At 42.4% G+C, this 16,153-nt stretch overlaps 1 protein-coding gene across 2 annotated transcripts in view; it reads right to left on the bottom strand.

Annotated features, from left to right (window-relative positions):
- Positions 1 to 13,808, bottom strand: part of NADK2 (NAD kinase 2, mitochondrial) — a 30,344-nt gene extending 16,536 nt beyond the window's left edge. Inside the window, exons 1-4 of one of the 2 annotated variants that reach the window (XM_052670507.1) lie at positions 13,400 to 13,808; positions 2,276 to 2,364; positions 1,826 to 1,914; positions 338 to 419 (exon numbers count right to left, since the gene is read on the bottom strand). In XM_052670507.1, the coding sequence (XP_052526467.1) occupies positions 338 to 419; positions 1,826 to 1,914; positions 2,276 to 2,364; positions 13,400 to 13,696 (557 nt within the window). In that variant the 5' untranslated portion in view covers positions 13,697 to 13,808. The remainder of the gene's footprint in view (positions 1 to 337; positions 420 to 1,825; positions 1,915 to 2,275; positions 2,365 to 13,399) is intronic. The other variant, XM_052670508.1, reaches the window with a different exon arrangement.
- Positions 13,809 to 16,153: the final 2,345 nt, after the last annotated feature.

Raw genomic sequence — 16,153 nt, 5'->3', positions numbered from 1 at the left:
ACCTCCAGCACCAAGCTTGTTGTCAGTAACACAAGTCACCAAACTCTAAGCACTTCTACATTTGTATGAAAGCACTGAATACAGTAATGCTTATCCAATACACTGTAGTCCTCTCAGATGAGAGGGGACAACCCTTTCTGGAAACTTTTATAACAAAACTTTTTATAATATATAATAAAAAAATTATAATAATAATAAAGTTAACTTGATACCTACAATCAAGTACAATAGACATATATGTTGCTAAATGCCATGGGCATGCCACATGCATCATGAAAATAGATGCACATTATGCCTGATATTAAATGGAGCACTGCTTCCCCAAATGTGTTTTTACCTTTCAGGATCAGTATTTACTCCAATAACTGGTTTAAATTTATCAAAGACCTTACTGGCTGCTAACAGCATTGTACCATCACCTACAGAAAAACAAGAAGATGTTAGTTTCACTTTTCCTTCTAATCCAAATAGTCTCACATGTTTTGTAGCACATATCACCCTTAACCATCTATCTGTATTTACAGCCAATCAACTAAGGGGTACACACAGACACACACACACACACACACACACACCAAAAAAAGGACCAGAAAACTACTAATATTTTATAGCAAAACACCACCAACAAAATTCAAGATAACAAATGTGACTGGAAGAAGTTAGAAAAGAGATTTATGGAGGTTTCTATATACTTATTACCTACTAAGATGAATCATTTAGAAAATAATGCTAAACAAAATCTCAGAAGCCAGAAAACAATATCAGATTTTACAGTGGTTCCTATCAAAACAACAGCTCTAGTTTCATATCAGAAGGCATAATTTAAACATCTTATTTGGCTCCACATATCCATGTTCAGAAAAAAGTCTCGCATTAAATTGAGAAGGTAAATTGAGAATAAGCCTTTAAGTGCCACTGTTTCTTCAGATGTTAATATAGTTCCCTGTCAAACAGAAGAACAATTCTAATCCAAATCAGTCTTTACAACAAGATAGGAGCTCTGAAAATCTTTGATGTGCCAACTTCTCTCATAACTATGAGGGATGTTGCCACAGTCAAGCTGGCAGAGGAAACATTAATCCCTCATTTTAGTATTAAACTTTGAAGATTTGACTGAAATCTACAGCAGTATTATTGAGGTGTTTGTGGTATAAACACATCCCATAAAACCTATTTTGAGTACTAAGAGCAAAATGGACAGGAAGAAGACAAATGCAAGGCAGTGTTCAGGTACTGCCACAAATGCTTGAACATTACGTCAGAGCTCAGCAACACACAGTAGATTTTGCAGCAATTTATAAAAGCAAAACTGAATGACCAGCTGCAATCCAATGTTAAAAGGAATCAATCAGGATAGCTGCTCTGTTGGTTCATTTAGAAAGCTCTAAGCAGTGGCAGAAGCGGCTCAGAAATTGCATACCTCTATCTATCCAAATAGATACGTCTGTCAGTCACTGGAATTAAATGTGAAAGAAAGAAAGAAAGTTTGGGAAGGGAAGGAAATGGCAGTTTGTTAGTCTCCACCTCACATTTCTCAAAAATAGAGTGAGGTAAAGGGCTACACATAATCACAGAACAGTATTTTATCCTCTTCAGTAGATAGCAATAGAAAAGTCAACAATTTACACCATTTTACAAAAGACAACACTAAAGATATCCAAAGTGGCCACGTGTTGCCTTTTATTTCCTACTGCTACATCTTTAGATACTGGAGAATTTGTTTTCAAGGTATGAATATCTCCAGATGCTTCATACTTTGCAAATTTTATTTGAAAAATGTATCTATGAAAACATAATGAAATACTTCATTTTCATAAAATCATACCTCCTGCAGATATAACAGCATCTGCCCATCGAACTGTCTCTTCATTATATTCTCGACGTTTAACAAGACGGACTTCTATCTTCTCACTCCTGAAAAGTGCAGAAAAAAGCCAGAATGTGTGCTATATCTTTTACTGTCACATCCTTCTGGAAAACTAGCATGTAGCTATGGACTAATTAAACTGTTATTTGGCTTAGAAGCATTTTATGCCCACACAAATGCTTTCTATCGTTTCCATCTGTTTTCAAGATAATCATTTCATGTGCTAGTTAACCAAACTGAACTAGTTCACATGTTTCAGGAATGACCGTCCATCCATATCATCCTGTTCTCAATATTCTTTTACTAAGACTTGTCATACAAAGCTTTCTTAACTGTTCTTTTCTGTTTATTTCGCACACCTATGTACAGTTGCAAGTTCTGAAATTCTCAGCATCCATGCATTCTTACCGTAAACTGTCTACAACATGCTCCACATTTTTTGTATGAATGCGATGCCGCTCTAATAGACCAGCGTAATTAGATCCCTTCAAGGCAAGCTGTAAGACAGAAAATGGAACAGTTAATCAAGAGCACTTACTGTAGCAACTAATGTAAACAGAAGCTACATAAAACTTACTTTATCTCATTATAAATATACATGTTTTTGTAAGTGTCCCTTTGGTTACATCTCTGTATAAATCCCAGCCAGCTTGTGCTCACCAATTAAAGTAATGACACTGCCACAGGAATCAACCTCCAGGGCTGCACACAGTCATGCAAACAAACATGGTACACTGACCTCTATGCCACTGCAGACACTTCTCTAAATTCATGCGTTTAAGATTCTGGGTAAATCTACATAAAACAGTTTTATTAATATCCTCCTCCAGCATGTGATGAAAGCACTGAAATAGTTAGCTACTGACCTAAACTTCATGCTAACCATAGGAGGACAACAGAAAAAGCAACACGAATGCTTAATTAAAACCGGTATCTCCAAAAGACTTATAGCATTAACCTTCAAACCGCATTTGAGTCAAAATGGAAGACTGCCAAATGGTAACAAAGGTAGCACTTCCCCTGCATCAAAAACAAAGCAAAACTTAAGGTAAAGCCACCTATTGCCTTCAATATTGGCCCTTGGTTCACTGACCAAATTTTTCAAAACTGTATCAGTAACAAGACAAACTGTAGTCAGCAATTGCATTCTATCACCATTCTTCTCGGAAGCAAAAAATTAAAATAATCTCAGGACACTCTTCAGACTGTGCAAACATTTGAAGTTCATATAGGTAAGACCTGAATGAGCAGGCCGGTAAGACCACTGCCTCATTATCCGATACTTTGTTTTTTTTGAATGAGCTTCCATTCCAATAATTCAGTCACTGCCTCTCTATATATATTCTCCACCTCATTATTTAGTCTGTTCATTTGCTGCTGGTATGCCAAACACACGTCTGTATGCAGATTAAGCTGAATTTGGAAGTAGAAAAGGAAAAAAAGATGCCATTAAGTGAAAGGAGTTAGTAAATACCTTGCTAATGAAAAAGATCCTGCTTGGAGCAGTAGGCTAGACTAGATCACTAGACTAGATCACCTCTTAACATTACTTCTTACGCTTCCATCTAACCTGAAGTATTCTAAGATGATATACTGTCACCATTTCCCCTTCTCACTCCGCAGAGCAGAAAAAAAATCCTCCTTGAGTTTGTGTAGAGAAATTTGTCTGTGCCAGAAGCTTTGAAAAGGCATTTCCAGCTATTCATTTCTGTGTTTTTATACAAGGCTGCACTGCCTTCCAAGAACAAGCAGTGCCAGACAGCTGAATCTAATCCCATTTTCATATAGATTCCCACACCACAGAACTTGACAGCAAAGGAGAAAGGACAGGCAAAACATGACAATCACAGCTAACTGCAGTTCAACATCCGACAAACACAATCTTTATTTGTCTGATAAAAATTGTCATGAAGAAATCCAACCATAAGCCACACACAAAGTGCTGAAAAAATTATACAAAAGAATGGAATTGGCTGTTCTCGAATTGCATCTTCATTCTGCTTAGTGGGTTTAGAATCAGTGATTGAAACCTAGTAGAAATGAAATCCTCAGCTGGTTTTACAGCTGGGATGAGGAAACCTTCTCCAATAGCAATGGCTCCTAGGCTTTGCCTGGATGGCATCATCAGCACTATAGACAGCCAGTGTGGGCAGCTGCCAGCTGTGCTTGGTCATAAGCAAAGAAACCTGAAAAAACCTTCACTGATCTTCCAGGTCATTGTGCTTGTTAGCACAACTTTGCTGGGGTGCAGGGTGTTAAGTCCCATGAATTGCCTTGTGTTTCCTCCCCTGCTACAATGCTTACACATTCCAATTGACTCTCTGCACAAGAACTCATGGTGAAGCTCTGAGGAGCAAAGAGGTCCAGATGTGGGCAGGGGGAAAATCACAATGCTGCAGACAGAGCACTAATCACTGCTGGGCTAGTTCTCACACTTATAGAATCCATCTGGAGTGGAAAGGAAAAAGAAAAATGTATGTATTTACTACCCACAGACCCCTTAGCACCAGAGGTCTGATTTGCTAAAATTTGGATTTTCAATCATACTTTCTGGAGCACTAACTGACCTTGTTTTACAACCAAAAAGAAATCGAAAGCAAATAAATGCTACACTCAAAAAATCTACAGGGTTACAAGGTCAGGGCTCCCATTCACGTCTCCTTTGGAAACGTACACTGTGAATAAAGCACAGTCACCAAATGAGTGCCTGACTAGCAGACACTTATTGCAGCATGTTTTTCAGACTGCTAATTTCACAGATTATTTACTTCCACACATGAAATACAAACTCCATCTTGCAATTTTATTTACCTTATTCATTTGCCAGATTTGCCAGCAAATGATCTTTCAGCTTAGTCCAAGAAAGCTTCTGCCTCAGAACAATGAGCAAGAAATGAATCTCTGCATGATTATTGATGTTAGGTAGCTACTCTATCTAAAATTTTCTTTCTAGACACATGGTGCCTTGCACTGGATTTGAGATGAGTATACAATCGATCACACTTCAATATGTTAGCTGTTGGTGAGCAGCGCTTACACAGTGCCAGAGAGCTTTCAGCTTCTCCCCTGCTGGTGAGGGGCTGGGTGTGCACGAGGAGCTGGAAGGGTCAGAACCAAGATAGCTGACCTGAACCAAGAGGTCACGGCATCACATTGAACAATAAATGTTTGGATAACAAAGAAGGAAGGTCAGGTATTGGAGAGATGGTCTTTGTCTTCCTGACACACCACTACATGTGCTTACCCTGCTGTCCTGGCACCTGACTGCTGATGAGGAAGAGCCAATAAATTATTCCTCACTGTGCTTTGCTTCTGCGTACAAGGCTTCTGCTTTGCGTGGTGAACTGTCTTCATCTTAACCAGAAATTCAAGCACTTTTACCTCCCTCATCCTGTTTTACATCCTGAACAAGTGGCCCTGTGCTGAGCTGTCTGATAGTGTAACACCACAACACAACCTCCTGCTTGATCATTTTGAAAGAAAGGCTGATTTTTCATAGAGCACCTTTAACAGCCATTTAGACAGGAGACAGTTGCTGGAGGCTGCCTTCCTTCTCCAGCCTTCAGCCTGACCCCATGGGGCCTGAGCTGCACAGCCACTGTCCCAGGGCCTCACAGGCCCCATGCGACAGCACTGCACTGACAGGCCAAGTGCCACACAGCTGGCAGCACCAGGATTCCTGCTGCTGTCCACACGTATTTTAGAATCCTGCTTCTGTGTACGTGAGTTACTATCCTTGCAATACAGAAGGGGGAAAAGAAAAGCTAAAGTTTTACTGATGTTTCCTAACCATGAGGATTGCAGAAAAGTAAACGTGAATGTTGTCCAGTGCAAAGCCATGAACTGATCATCTTCTACATTTTATCCTAAAGATTTTATGATATCCTATTATCATAAAGAAACCTTAAGATTAACAGTAGCTTTTCAGATGCACATAATGTACCTATTTATACTCTAAGGCTTAAGAATTTGCAACACTGACAAAGTCTTCTTAAGTTGCTACTGCAGCAGGATGGAGGCAATGCCTTAGCGACCTCCGCTCATTTTAAGACCCTTTAGGAGTCAAACTAGGAACAATCGCACAGACTTCCACAACAAACCTCCCCCCTCACACACAAGAAGCAAAAGAACAGATTACTAGTTTCCTACCTATCCAACTTCTGTAGAAAGAATCACCAAACAGATTGAGAATGCAGCAGCTGAACACACAAGCTTTAATTTTAGCTTTAAGATAAAGGTGTTATAATCACTACAGATAAAGTCTATCAACTATTTCTAAGCAAAGCACAGAGTTATTAAAAGCCTTGTATTCTCAAAAATTTTCTCTAGATTATATTAATCTCCCAAGACAGATAGCACTCTTGCTTTAAAAAGAAACAATTGATTTTGATGACACTATGGAAAATTGTCCCTTCTTTTTCCAGGCCTAGAAACAGCTCTGAATGTAGCATGCACTTCAGGCAGCATACACTTCTTAGTTCCCTTGACCAGTAAGGAACACTAACTCAAAATCTGCTTAGAGACCAAAGTCTGAGTCTAAAATTGCATGCAAATCATCTTCCTATGCTCTCATGTTAAATACTAGACAAATTGATGAGTTGCATTAAAAACAAATTCATTTTCCTCAGCAGTAAGGAAGACATGGATCTTACCCATTTCTCCTCACCTGTATGTAAAAGTCTGACAACATACTTAAGCTTTCCTATTTTCTACTATAGGAAGTTCTACTATATTTGTAGATAAAGAGGGAATGAACGGCAGCTCAGTTTCCAGACTTTAGAGAACAATGGGCAAAAGACAAGAAGACAAAGACTGAGCACTTATTTGTGGTAGAACCCACCTAGTAGGAATGTCCATTCCTTAGACTTTGGGATCATGCCACAAAAAAAAGGGTCTGCTCAAGACACAGCTCTAAATCTCTGGGGCTTCTTTAACCTTGGCTGGAACCAACAGGGGCTTCAGCTCTCTGCTTTCATACAGTAGGTGTCTGAGTCTGAGGATGACAACAGCCATCACTGTGTCAGATCATGCCCACCTTCAGCTTCTGTTAGATGAAGACCAATTACCCAGACAACAAATAGTGACCACTCACAAGTTTCAGCTGCTTTATTTATTTTACCAATGATCCCGCCTTCATGGGATTCAGCCTTTTCAAATTTCTTAAAGCCGAAGCATGTTCTCCTACTTGCTTCTGCACTACAAATGCCAAATTTATCCAAGCTGACCCTCTATGCTTTTGTTAGAGAAAAAGAAGAAGATTGTGTAGTCATCAAATTTAGAAAAAAAAAAATGAGTCCAATTTACATCTTCGTTGAAGAAGACCAGGCTCACTGAATGGATGTTTTGTTTGATTAGGCTATGGCTGAAGCTTTTGATAGCAATATGACAGGCTTCAGCAGAGTCATGCCTGCAATATGAGAGCATGAACCCATCCAGGGTCACTCAGACCAAGCAGACTGACCTAACAAGAGTCCTGAAGCCCTCTCTGAAGCAAAGCCACCAGTTTGACTGAGATACTGAGGTCCTGGATGAATTTACAACACACTGACTTAATTTAAAAGTGCAATTCACCAACTCAACATCTTGCTTACAGAATTACCATTTCCCTTAGCTGAAGTAGCAAAGAAACACATAGTTGTCCAAAATGAAGCCCTGCTGAGAATCCACAAGACCCGGGCTCAAGGTTTAAGTTCCCTACAAAGCTTTAAACATGAACTGAGTTTTCCATTTCAAAGTACCACTGAGTTGCAGGCTGCAGGCATTAAGCCCAGTTCCTTCTTTCTTGTCCAAGTCTGGGACATGTATAACTACACAAACTGTTCCCAGCGTCTGGCCTTTATGCATGCTGTGCTTCTATTAGTTCTGTATGTAATTTCCCATGCTGTACCTTAGTGGGCTGCAGTAGCAAGGAAGCATTTTGTTTACATCTCCCAAACCTTTTCTCCCAGCAGTACAGACCCCTCACTTTTGTAAGCGCAGCCTTCCAAATGCTGCCTTTGTATCTGCCATAGAGTGACAATGATGAAGCATTTTGCGTTCCATTACTTCTCTGGCAGATGACAGACTATTTCTTCATCTGGTAAATAAAACAGGCAAAATCACTTTCCCAAAGCTTTAAAGAAATGCTGCTCTGAGGGTGAGAATTTTATCTGCAGGTGAACAAAAATAGAAATACCACAAACTGCTTACTAGTTTACCACATTTCATTCATTCATGTGGTTCATTTACCACATTAAAGAACTGTTACTTTAACCACAACTGAGGAATCCATATAGTGGGTTTGCAACCTAATCCAGAACAAGTTGTTGTGTTAACTATAAACAAATCAGGAATTTCTTTCTGCAGTTGCAGGCTTCCAGAAATCCAGCACAATGCAAGCAATCCAAGTAGACACTAACATAACAATGACATAAATCACAACTACTTAAAGGCTCCCCCCCCCCTTCAAAAACAGCCTTTCTCAACTGTATTAAGCATTAAATTACAAGCCAGTTGATATTTAATTTAAACACACCAAAACACCATACATTCATGTTTATTTGCTATATATAATCTAAGTGCACATGAATGAGGTGCTGGAAAAACAAACACAGACTACGGAAGAAGAAACAATGTTCCAGTCATTTGTTTCAGTCATTTCCAGACTCTTCACAAGACCAAATGACAACCTTGAAGGCATTTTATTCTGTAATGTAGCAACTGAACTTACTGAACACTGAGACACAAATGCCAAGTCTGGAAAGTAAAGGTAAGTAAAAAAACACTGACTGTGACTTGAACGGCAGTTACACACACCACAATGCTTCCAGCAGAGCAGCTCAAACTTTTTGTGAGAAAAGTGTCCTAGTTTATATAACCTTGGCGTACTCTAATCCATCTCTTGACTCCATGATGCTTCAAATTCAGTACACAGTATTCTTTTTTTTTCTTTTCAAGGCGAGGCAGTAAACTACGGTTCTGCCAGTTTTCAAACCCTCTTTATGCACTCCCTAGAAGTCAATCTGCTGGAATAGTTCACATTACAGAACATGCAACCAGAGATGGCTAGTCTGAATTCATATGAATAAAGAAAAGCTTCACAGCACCACCTCAATGTTGTTAATTAAGTCCTCATCCTACCTTCATATACCATGCATCTGGATCCACACAATATATGGGCTGATATGCACTCTAACACTCTGTTTTTTAGAATGTCTCAAGTTCTAAAAAGAAAACATGGGGGGGCTTTGTGTTTTTCAAAAAGACTGAGATTTCAATTGAAAATCATTATTTTGTTAAACTCTTCAGTTTGCACATTAGTTTTCCCTTTGTGCTCCCTGCCTTGTATCTATAAAAACCCTAGTGTTAAAAATATCTGAGTGGCATTTTCTGAATAGAATTCTAGTGGATCAAGGGCATTTTGAGTGAAAAGCAGATTTCAAACAGAAGTCTAAAGAACAAAAAACCTGTCTAGTTGCTAAGAATACCTTGTGGGTAGTGATATGACACCCAGAAACCAGAACTTCTGGTAGTTAGGAAAATAAATTTAGAGGTAAGGTCACAAAAAAAAAAAAAAAAAAAAAAAATCTTTTTGCTATTTGATGTAAAAGAAGCAATGAGGTTTTTCTGTAATACAAGAAAAAAAAAAAATCCTTATCCAGTGAGAGCTAATAGTGCATTTTCCTTAAGAGATGACTGTCTAAGCAGCACTGAAACTTTAACGCACAGATTAGTAACAGCTGGTGCTGCAAGCATCTAAACTGTAGGGATGCACCCAATTCCTCTCCACTTCTATGATTTTCCTTTTGGTGCACAAGAACTCACAAGCTCCAGCTGAGGCTTTTGTACTGCTGGGGGAAACTTCCTTCTGGACCAGCCCTGCTTAGCATTATTTTGGTGCCCTATATTAACACTGAGCTCAAACTGTGCCTTATTCAGAGGCAGCAATACCCAGAATATTCCTTCTCTACCCATCTGCTAATTTTCAAGATATCTAAATAAACACTTTTTTGAGATGGCCATCTCAGCCAACGTGCTGCAGTGTTCCAAAATTTCAATTCTTTCCTTTCTCTCCCCACTCCAAAGACAGACACCTAAAACAGTCACAGCAGAGCATCAACTGTGGTCCGCATTAAATCACCTTCCTCCAATCAAGAAAAACACAACCTTTTACTTTTACCAGTAAATTTTCACTGGACGGCATTTTCAAAAGTAGTTAAACTGAATCTGATGTGTGTTTGGACAGCTAATTTTGTTTATCTTCCCAAGATACCTTCCAGCAGTGACAGACAAGTCAGCAGTTATGTGTCAACCGCTTTGTAAAACTGAAAAAAATAAATAAATAGGGCTGAGGAAGTTATCTAGTACTGGAACTGAGAGTTCTCAAGTTTATGTAAGGAAGACAGCAATGCTTGCCTGCCCAAAAGTTTTCTGGGAAGAAAATACAGGTTCGAAAGTGGCACTGAAATTCTAGCAGCAATAGCAGCCTTCACTATTAGCTGACTGGATCAGTCGTTATAGTAACCATCAACCTTTAGACGCCAAGCAGAGGAAATTCAGAGCGCTGTAATTCTTGCTTCTTTCCTATCTTTTCTATCGCCCTACTTCCCTTCCCTGTCTCCCTGATTAGGATTTGTAATAAACTGGTTGGACTAACATATGAACCATTGTTTCTTAATCTCACGCAGATATTAAAAGAACCTCATCTCTCTCCTATAAATTGGAGCAAGACATAAGCAAACTATGTGTAGGGGCTTGCAAAATGATCAGGACTTTTACTGAACTTCCAGCCAATAAGTGCAAGTGTTAGAAATACAAAAGTCTCTTAAGATCTCATGAGAGCAAACAAAACATCTCCTGTGTGATATGACGCACAAATCTTGCTAATGTAGAAAGTGCTGGATTACTTAAGGGCATTTTTCTTCCAAGGTATCAGAAGATATTTTTTATTTTATTTTTCATCATCTTTTACATGTATTTGACTTCCTTTCTAAGCTTTTAAAGACTCTGAAATCTTCTCCTGCATAGTGGCATTCACAGCACTTAACTATCCTTTCCAGAACCATTCAGAAATAGGATGTGAATGACAAGCCAGAAGTGAACAGGCACAGTTCTCAACAGACTCATTTTTCAGTGCGCAGAGCATCTGCTACGGGATATAGGAACACAACCTCTTGCATGACGTACATGCAGAGATGCAGTGAAAGATTTAATCTTTCAGAGATCTCCTAAATACTTTCAGTGTTTACTCTCTATGCATGTCTCCCCCATCTGTTCTATTTTTCTGCTGGCTGGACTATTTCTTCACCTCTCTCTGTTTGCAGTAAGAAAGAATTAAGGAATTCTCAACTTGCCACTTTGACTCTGCAACCTTTAACACTGCCTGTGCAGTACAACTCACTTCGTGCACACACAAAATGGGCCACAGCTCCCAGGTGCCTGCATTTCCCATTAGAAGTGTTGGCAAACCAGCTTCTATACCAAGGTAGCATGCTATTCAGTGTATGTTATAATTTATATAGCATATCATGTATATGATGCACACTGATTTACATTTTTTCATGTATATTAAAATACATCAATGATTTAGAGCCTCTATGAATACAGAACAATTTAATTGTTTGTGTAATCTATTTAATTTGAAGCTCAAAGGCATGCACAAATGTGTCTTCTGCATTAGGTGATTCACTGTTTTTTCTGTCTTCATGCAAAAACAGCTAAGTGCAACACCTACATTTGGGCCTGCTTTCTTGCTGCAGCAATCAAGCACAACTGCTTAGGCCTGTAACAAGTGCTTCCTACATACATTCATGCTTTTTGCCATCATCTCATCGCCCACAGGCTTTCAGGCCAGCCCAGATGCCCACTCTGCTACCTGTCTCAACTCTCCATGTGACTGAACTTCTGCACTACTCATATCTGCATTAGGGCATGGCCTTCATGATGAACCAAACCCCAACCCTGCATACCCCCAGTGGGACACCCTGTCCACGTGTCTGGCTTCTGCTTCTCAGAGACCAGCAGCCCAGGGACCAGCTCCTGCAGCCTACACCAGAAGGAGATGCAGGAAGCAGCATGACTAATTCAGAACAAAAAGCACTGAGTTCCAAGACTATCTATAGCAGGAAAAACATTTTGCAGATTCACAGGAAAGCTGGTAAGACTCTCCTGAATCCTCATCTAATGCATTTGCTGAGCCTACTGCCAGTCCAGAAATCAAGGAAAAGAATATGAGACCTGATTCCCAGCAGACAGTAAATAGAGGCATTTTTGCAGAAAGCCTAAATAAATACTGATGGACACGTATTTGGGCAAGTTAGACTTTGGTTACATAGAGATAACGAGTTCTGTTGCTGCAATTCCTCACATGGAGGTATTCTAAGGGGGAAGCCAGACATAAAAAGGCACTGTTCACAGTCTGGAGAATTAGTATTCCTGAGATTTTCTCCAAAAGTACACTGAAGATTTTTGTGCAACTACTGCAACAAAGCACTGTGCATTTGGGGTTACTTTTCTTTAAGAGATCTTCAGCTGACACAGGCTATCGATCCCCAGGTCTTGATCTTACCTGCACAAAAGCAGTTAGGGAAAGGTGAAACAAGCAGATTTGTTCCTCCAGGGTTCAGCTGCACGCTGAGGAACTAAGCTGATTCTCTATACTTCTCAGCAATAAAAGTTCCCTTGAGAGAAGCTTAACTGCACGCCAACAGAGGAGCAGTCTTGATGTGAGCTGGGTGAGATGCCGCTTCTCTGCAGCTCTGGTGGAACAGGGAGACACTCAGCAGCACTGACCTGCATGCAGTGACAGTATAAATGCGGGCAGGTGGTTCCTTGTGGCACCACGTAAAGTTCGATCACGTAAAGAGATTTACGCAACACGCAGTATGCACAGACCAGAATTCCACAGGAGGTGGACAGCTGCCTGAATACCCAGAAAAATGGTTAAAAAGGAAAACGTTGAAAAACGGCAAGAGCTCTCTTTCTTCAGATACTGTACTTCTGAAGGCAACACAAACACATCACCTGTCCCTCCTACAAAAATGAAACCCCTCTGCAAGTTTCAGCCCAGCCAAGACTGCAAGTCCAAAGCAACGGTTTGGAGCGACGACGGACACAGCAGGAAGGTGCTGCCCTTGGCGTGCCTTTCCCACCAACCACCTGCCTTTGCACCGATCCCATAAAGAACGAAGAAAAAGGCATCAAAAAGCAGCAGCAGCAGGACAGACAGGTGCGCACGGGAGATCCGACTGTTTGGCTGGAGTTGTTAGGTAACGAAAGACAAATCGAGGAAGCAAAGCAGAGCTAAAAGAGTGGGAGGGAACGCGACCAAGTCCTCTCCAGGTGTCGGAGGGATTTTCGCAACGCAGCGCTTCCCTCCGCCTGCACCTCCGCACATGCAGCCTTCTCGCTGCGCGCCGCAAGGGAAAACAAGAACGGGGTTCTCTGATCTCGAACAGCTCGGCACAAACCCGGGCACACCCGGCCCCCGGTAACAGCCCCGGCTCGAGGCCGCGCCGCTCTCCCGGCCCGACGGCGGCTCCCGGCCCCGCTCACCAGCTGCTTCAGGTCCTCCTCGCACAGCCCCGCGTAGCGGTACCGCTGCTGCTCGAACTCGTAGCGCGTCGTCTTCACCACCACCGCCACGCGCTCCGGCCGGAATCCGCCACCCGCCGCCCCCGGACCCCCGCAGCTTCGTCGCCGCGGCCACCATGGCCCGGTCCCGGCCGCGCTCGGCCCGGGGGAGGCGAGGAGACGCCGACGGGCTCCCTCGAGCAGCGGCAGCCCTATCGGGGCGGAGGTGACTCCAGCCGCCCGGCTGGCGAGGCAAAGATAGCGCCGCGGGACGGACATGGTCCGACCTCGCCCCGCTTCTTCTCAACACCGGAGGCGCGAGGGCGCAGCGCTGCCCGGCGGCTCCCACCCCGGCTCTAAGGCGGCCCCCGCGCCCGTGCAGAGAGCGGCACACATGGCGCGTCCGCCCCGCCACGCCCCCCGTCCGCCGCGCGCGCGCAGCCACAACCTCCGCCAATCAGGAAACGGGAGGGGCGCTGCTCCTGGGCTGGTCCCGCGCACGGCGCGCGTGCGCTCTTGCTGATCAAAGGAGGGGTGGGGGCTACCATGGGGCGAATGGTTTCCCGTCCGAGCCTTGGGGCGCGGGCTGCGCATGCGCTGGGCGAACGGCTGCGTCTCCCGCGTCCCTGTCTTTGGTGGGCGGGACGCAGCTCCAGGCACGTAGGCTGAGGTGCGGGATGTGCGCGGGAGCGCGGGGTGAGCCGATCCGCGTGGCTGCCGATCCGCGTGGCTGCCCCTGCTGCACCCTGCGCGGCCTTCTACGCAGCCCCTTTTTTTGTGCTCACAGAACAAAATAAAGTAACATAAAGCTGTTAGCGTCCTCTTTTAGGTCGTGCGCGCTCGCTGCTTAGCCAGGATTTGGGCGTCCCGGGGCTGACCTTGGCGAATGAGGCTGACTTCGTGGCTCCTGACAGTCAGGAGGGGAGGACTTGGAAAGTTGGAAAAACCAGTATAAGCCCTTTGTTGAGGAGCGCTTAACACGGCGTCCTGTGAGGATCGGGTGAGAAACGAGTTGTTGGAGAAGCCGCGCCTTTTATTCGTGACGCGGGTGTGCGTGCTTTGCGAGCCCAGCAGGAACGTCATCGATGCTCAGCTGCTTTCTCATATTGAGAGCCGCCTGGAAGTGCTGGCGTTTGAGTTTGCTTTTTTTTTTCTTCTTTTTTTTCCCTACCATTATGAATATCTGTCCTATCAAGAATTCTGTTTCGCACTCGCAGTACATCTACACCAAATGCTTTGCTTACGCACTTACCCAACTTCTTGTCCTGTGCCTGCACTTGCCCTAGGGAAGCAACAGCAGCTGTTTACCTGTGAATGCAGCACTCTTCTAAGGGGCTTTTAACTGGGAGCCTTAGGAAATGAGATGGCTGAAGGCATTCGACTGCTCCCCGCTATCCTGCAGCAGTACAAAATCTGGTCTGTACTGACAGGCAGAAGGATTTTCTGTCTACTGATTAGCTTAGCCTTGAAAGACACTACCACAAACCAGCTTATCAGGAGAGTAATTAAACGTAACTAATCCCCAGAAAATGCCTCATTCTGTATAACCATTAATTTTTGGATCATACAAAGTGGTAGAACATGTGGCAATATGAGATTTTGAAATGTTGTAGCTCAGTCCTGCAAGATACCTATCTTATAGCTCATTTAACTACTCTTCCAGGATTCTGTGCTTCTCACAGTACCTATTTATATTGAACTGCTTTGATCATTGTGTACAAATCAGCTTCAGTCGCTATGTCAGGCTTGAATGCAGAGCACTATTTTACTCTGTGGCCATACCGCTATCATGATAAGGTCTTTTGGATTGAGGCCTACAGCAAATATCATAGGTGCATACATTATCAGAACATGTGTTTTAAATTGTAAATTCAAGATGTCTTAAGATCTAAACCTCCTGGAAGAAGAGCTGAGGCACAGAAAATGAAGTGATTCATCCGTGACTCCCAAGAGGAAGTCTCAGGCAGAACCATAGAAAAAAAGTTTAAACTTCCCACAGCACATACACTGCTTTGTGCAACATTACTTTGTAAATAGGCCTACTTGCAGAACATTCAATAAATACTGTTTTTAAAAAGGAGAGACTGACCTTCTACATGGGTAGCTAGTGACAGGAGAAGGGGGAAGTTTAGGTTAGATGTTAGAAGGAAATTCTTCATTTGGAGGGCAGTGCTGCCCAAAGTGCTCTGGGTGCTCCATGTCTGGAGGTGTTCAAGACCAGTTGGATGGGCCCTAGGCAGCCTGAGCTGGTGGGGAGCAACCAGCCCATGGAAGCAGTCTCTAGTATTAAGTCTTATAAAATCCATGTAGAGAAAAAAAGAGGACGCTCCTCCCTCCTTGTCTCTTTTGTGCAGACTCGGTAACATTAAAAGCAGTATCAGATGTGCTAAAGGTTTTCCCTGTATTCATTCATTCATTCATAAATCATTCATACATTTAGTCAATAGAAACATTACTAGACTCTTAGTTTGTCAGCAGTAATTAAGAGGTCACTAAAGATGATGACATTGAAGAAAAAAAAGGGTGCTGAAATTAAGGAAAAGATAAAATGCAAGGAGACTTGACATTACGGATTTTTTTTTCCTTTTTTTTTCTTTAAGAGTATGGAATAAGTCATTAACGCTATCCTGTCCAAGTCAATTTTTCCAACAAGTCATAGTCTTAATGGCAGGTATCTGCATCCGTATCCTTTGATTAGGAATTTTTAATTTTCCCTCCTTGTGATAGTTATTCCTC

This window comes from Tympanuchus pallidicinctus, unplaced genomic scaffold (assembly GCF_026119805.1).
Source record: "Tympanuchus pallidicinctus isolate F22 unplaced genomic scaffold, pur_lepc_1.0 scaffold9, whole genome shotgun sequence".
In the NCBI taxonomy this organism is placed as follows: Eukaryota; Metazoa; Chordata; class Aves; order Galliformes; family Phasianidae; genus Tympanuchus; species Tympanuchus pallidicinctus.
The sequence above is the reverse complement of the archived record's forward strand: the minus strand, read 5'-3'. Positions and strand labels throughout refer to the sequence as shown.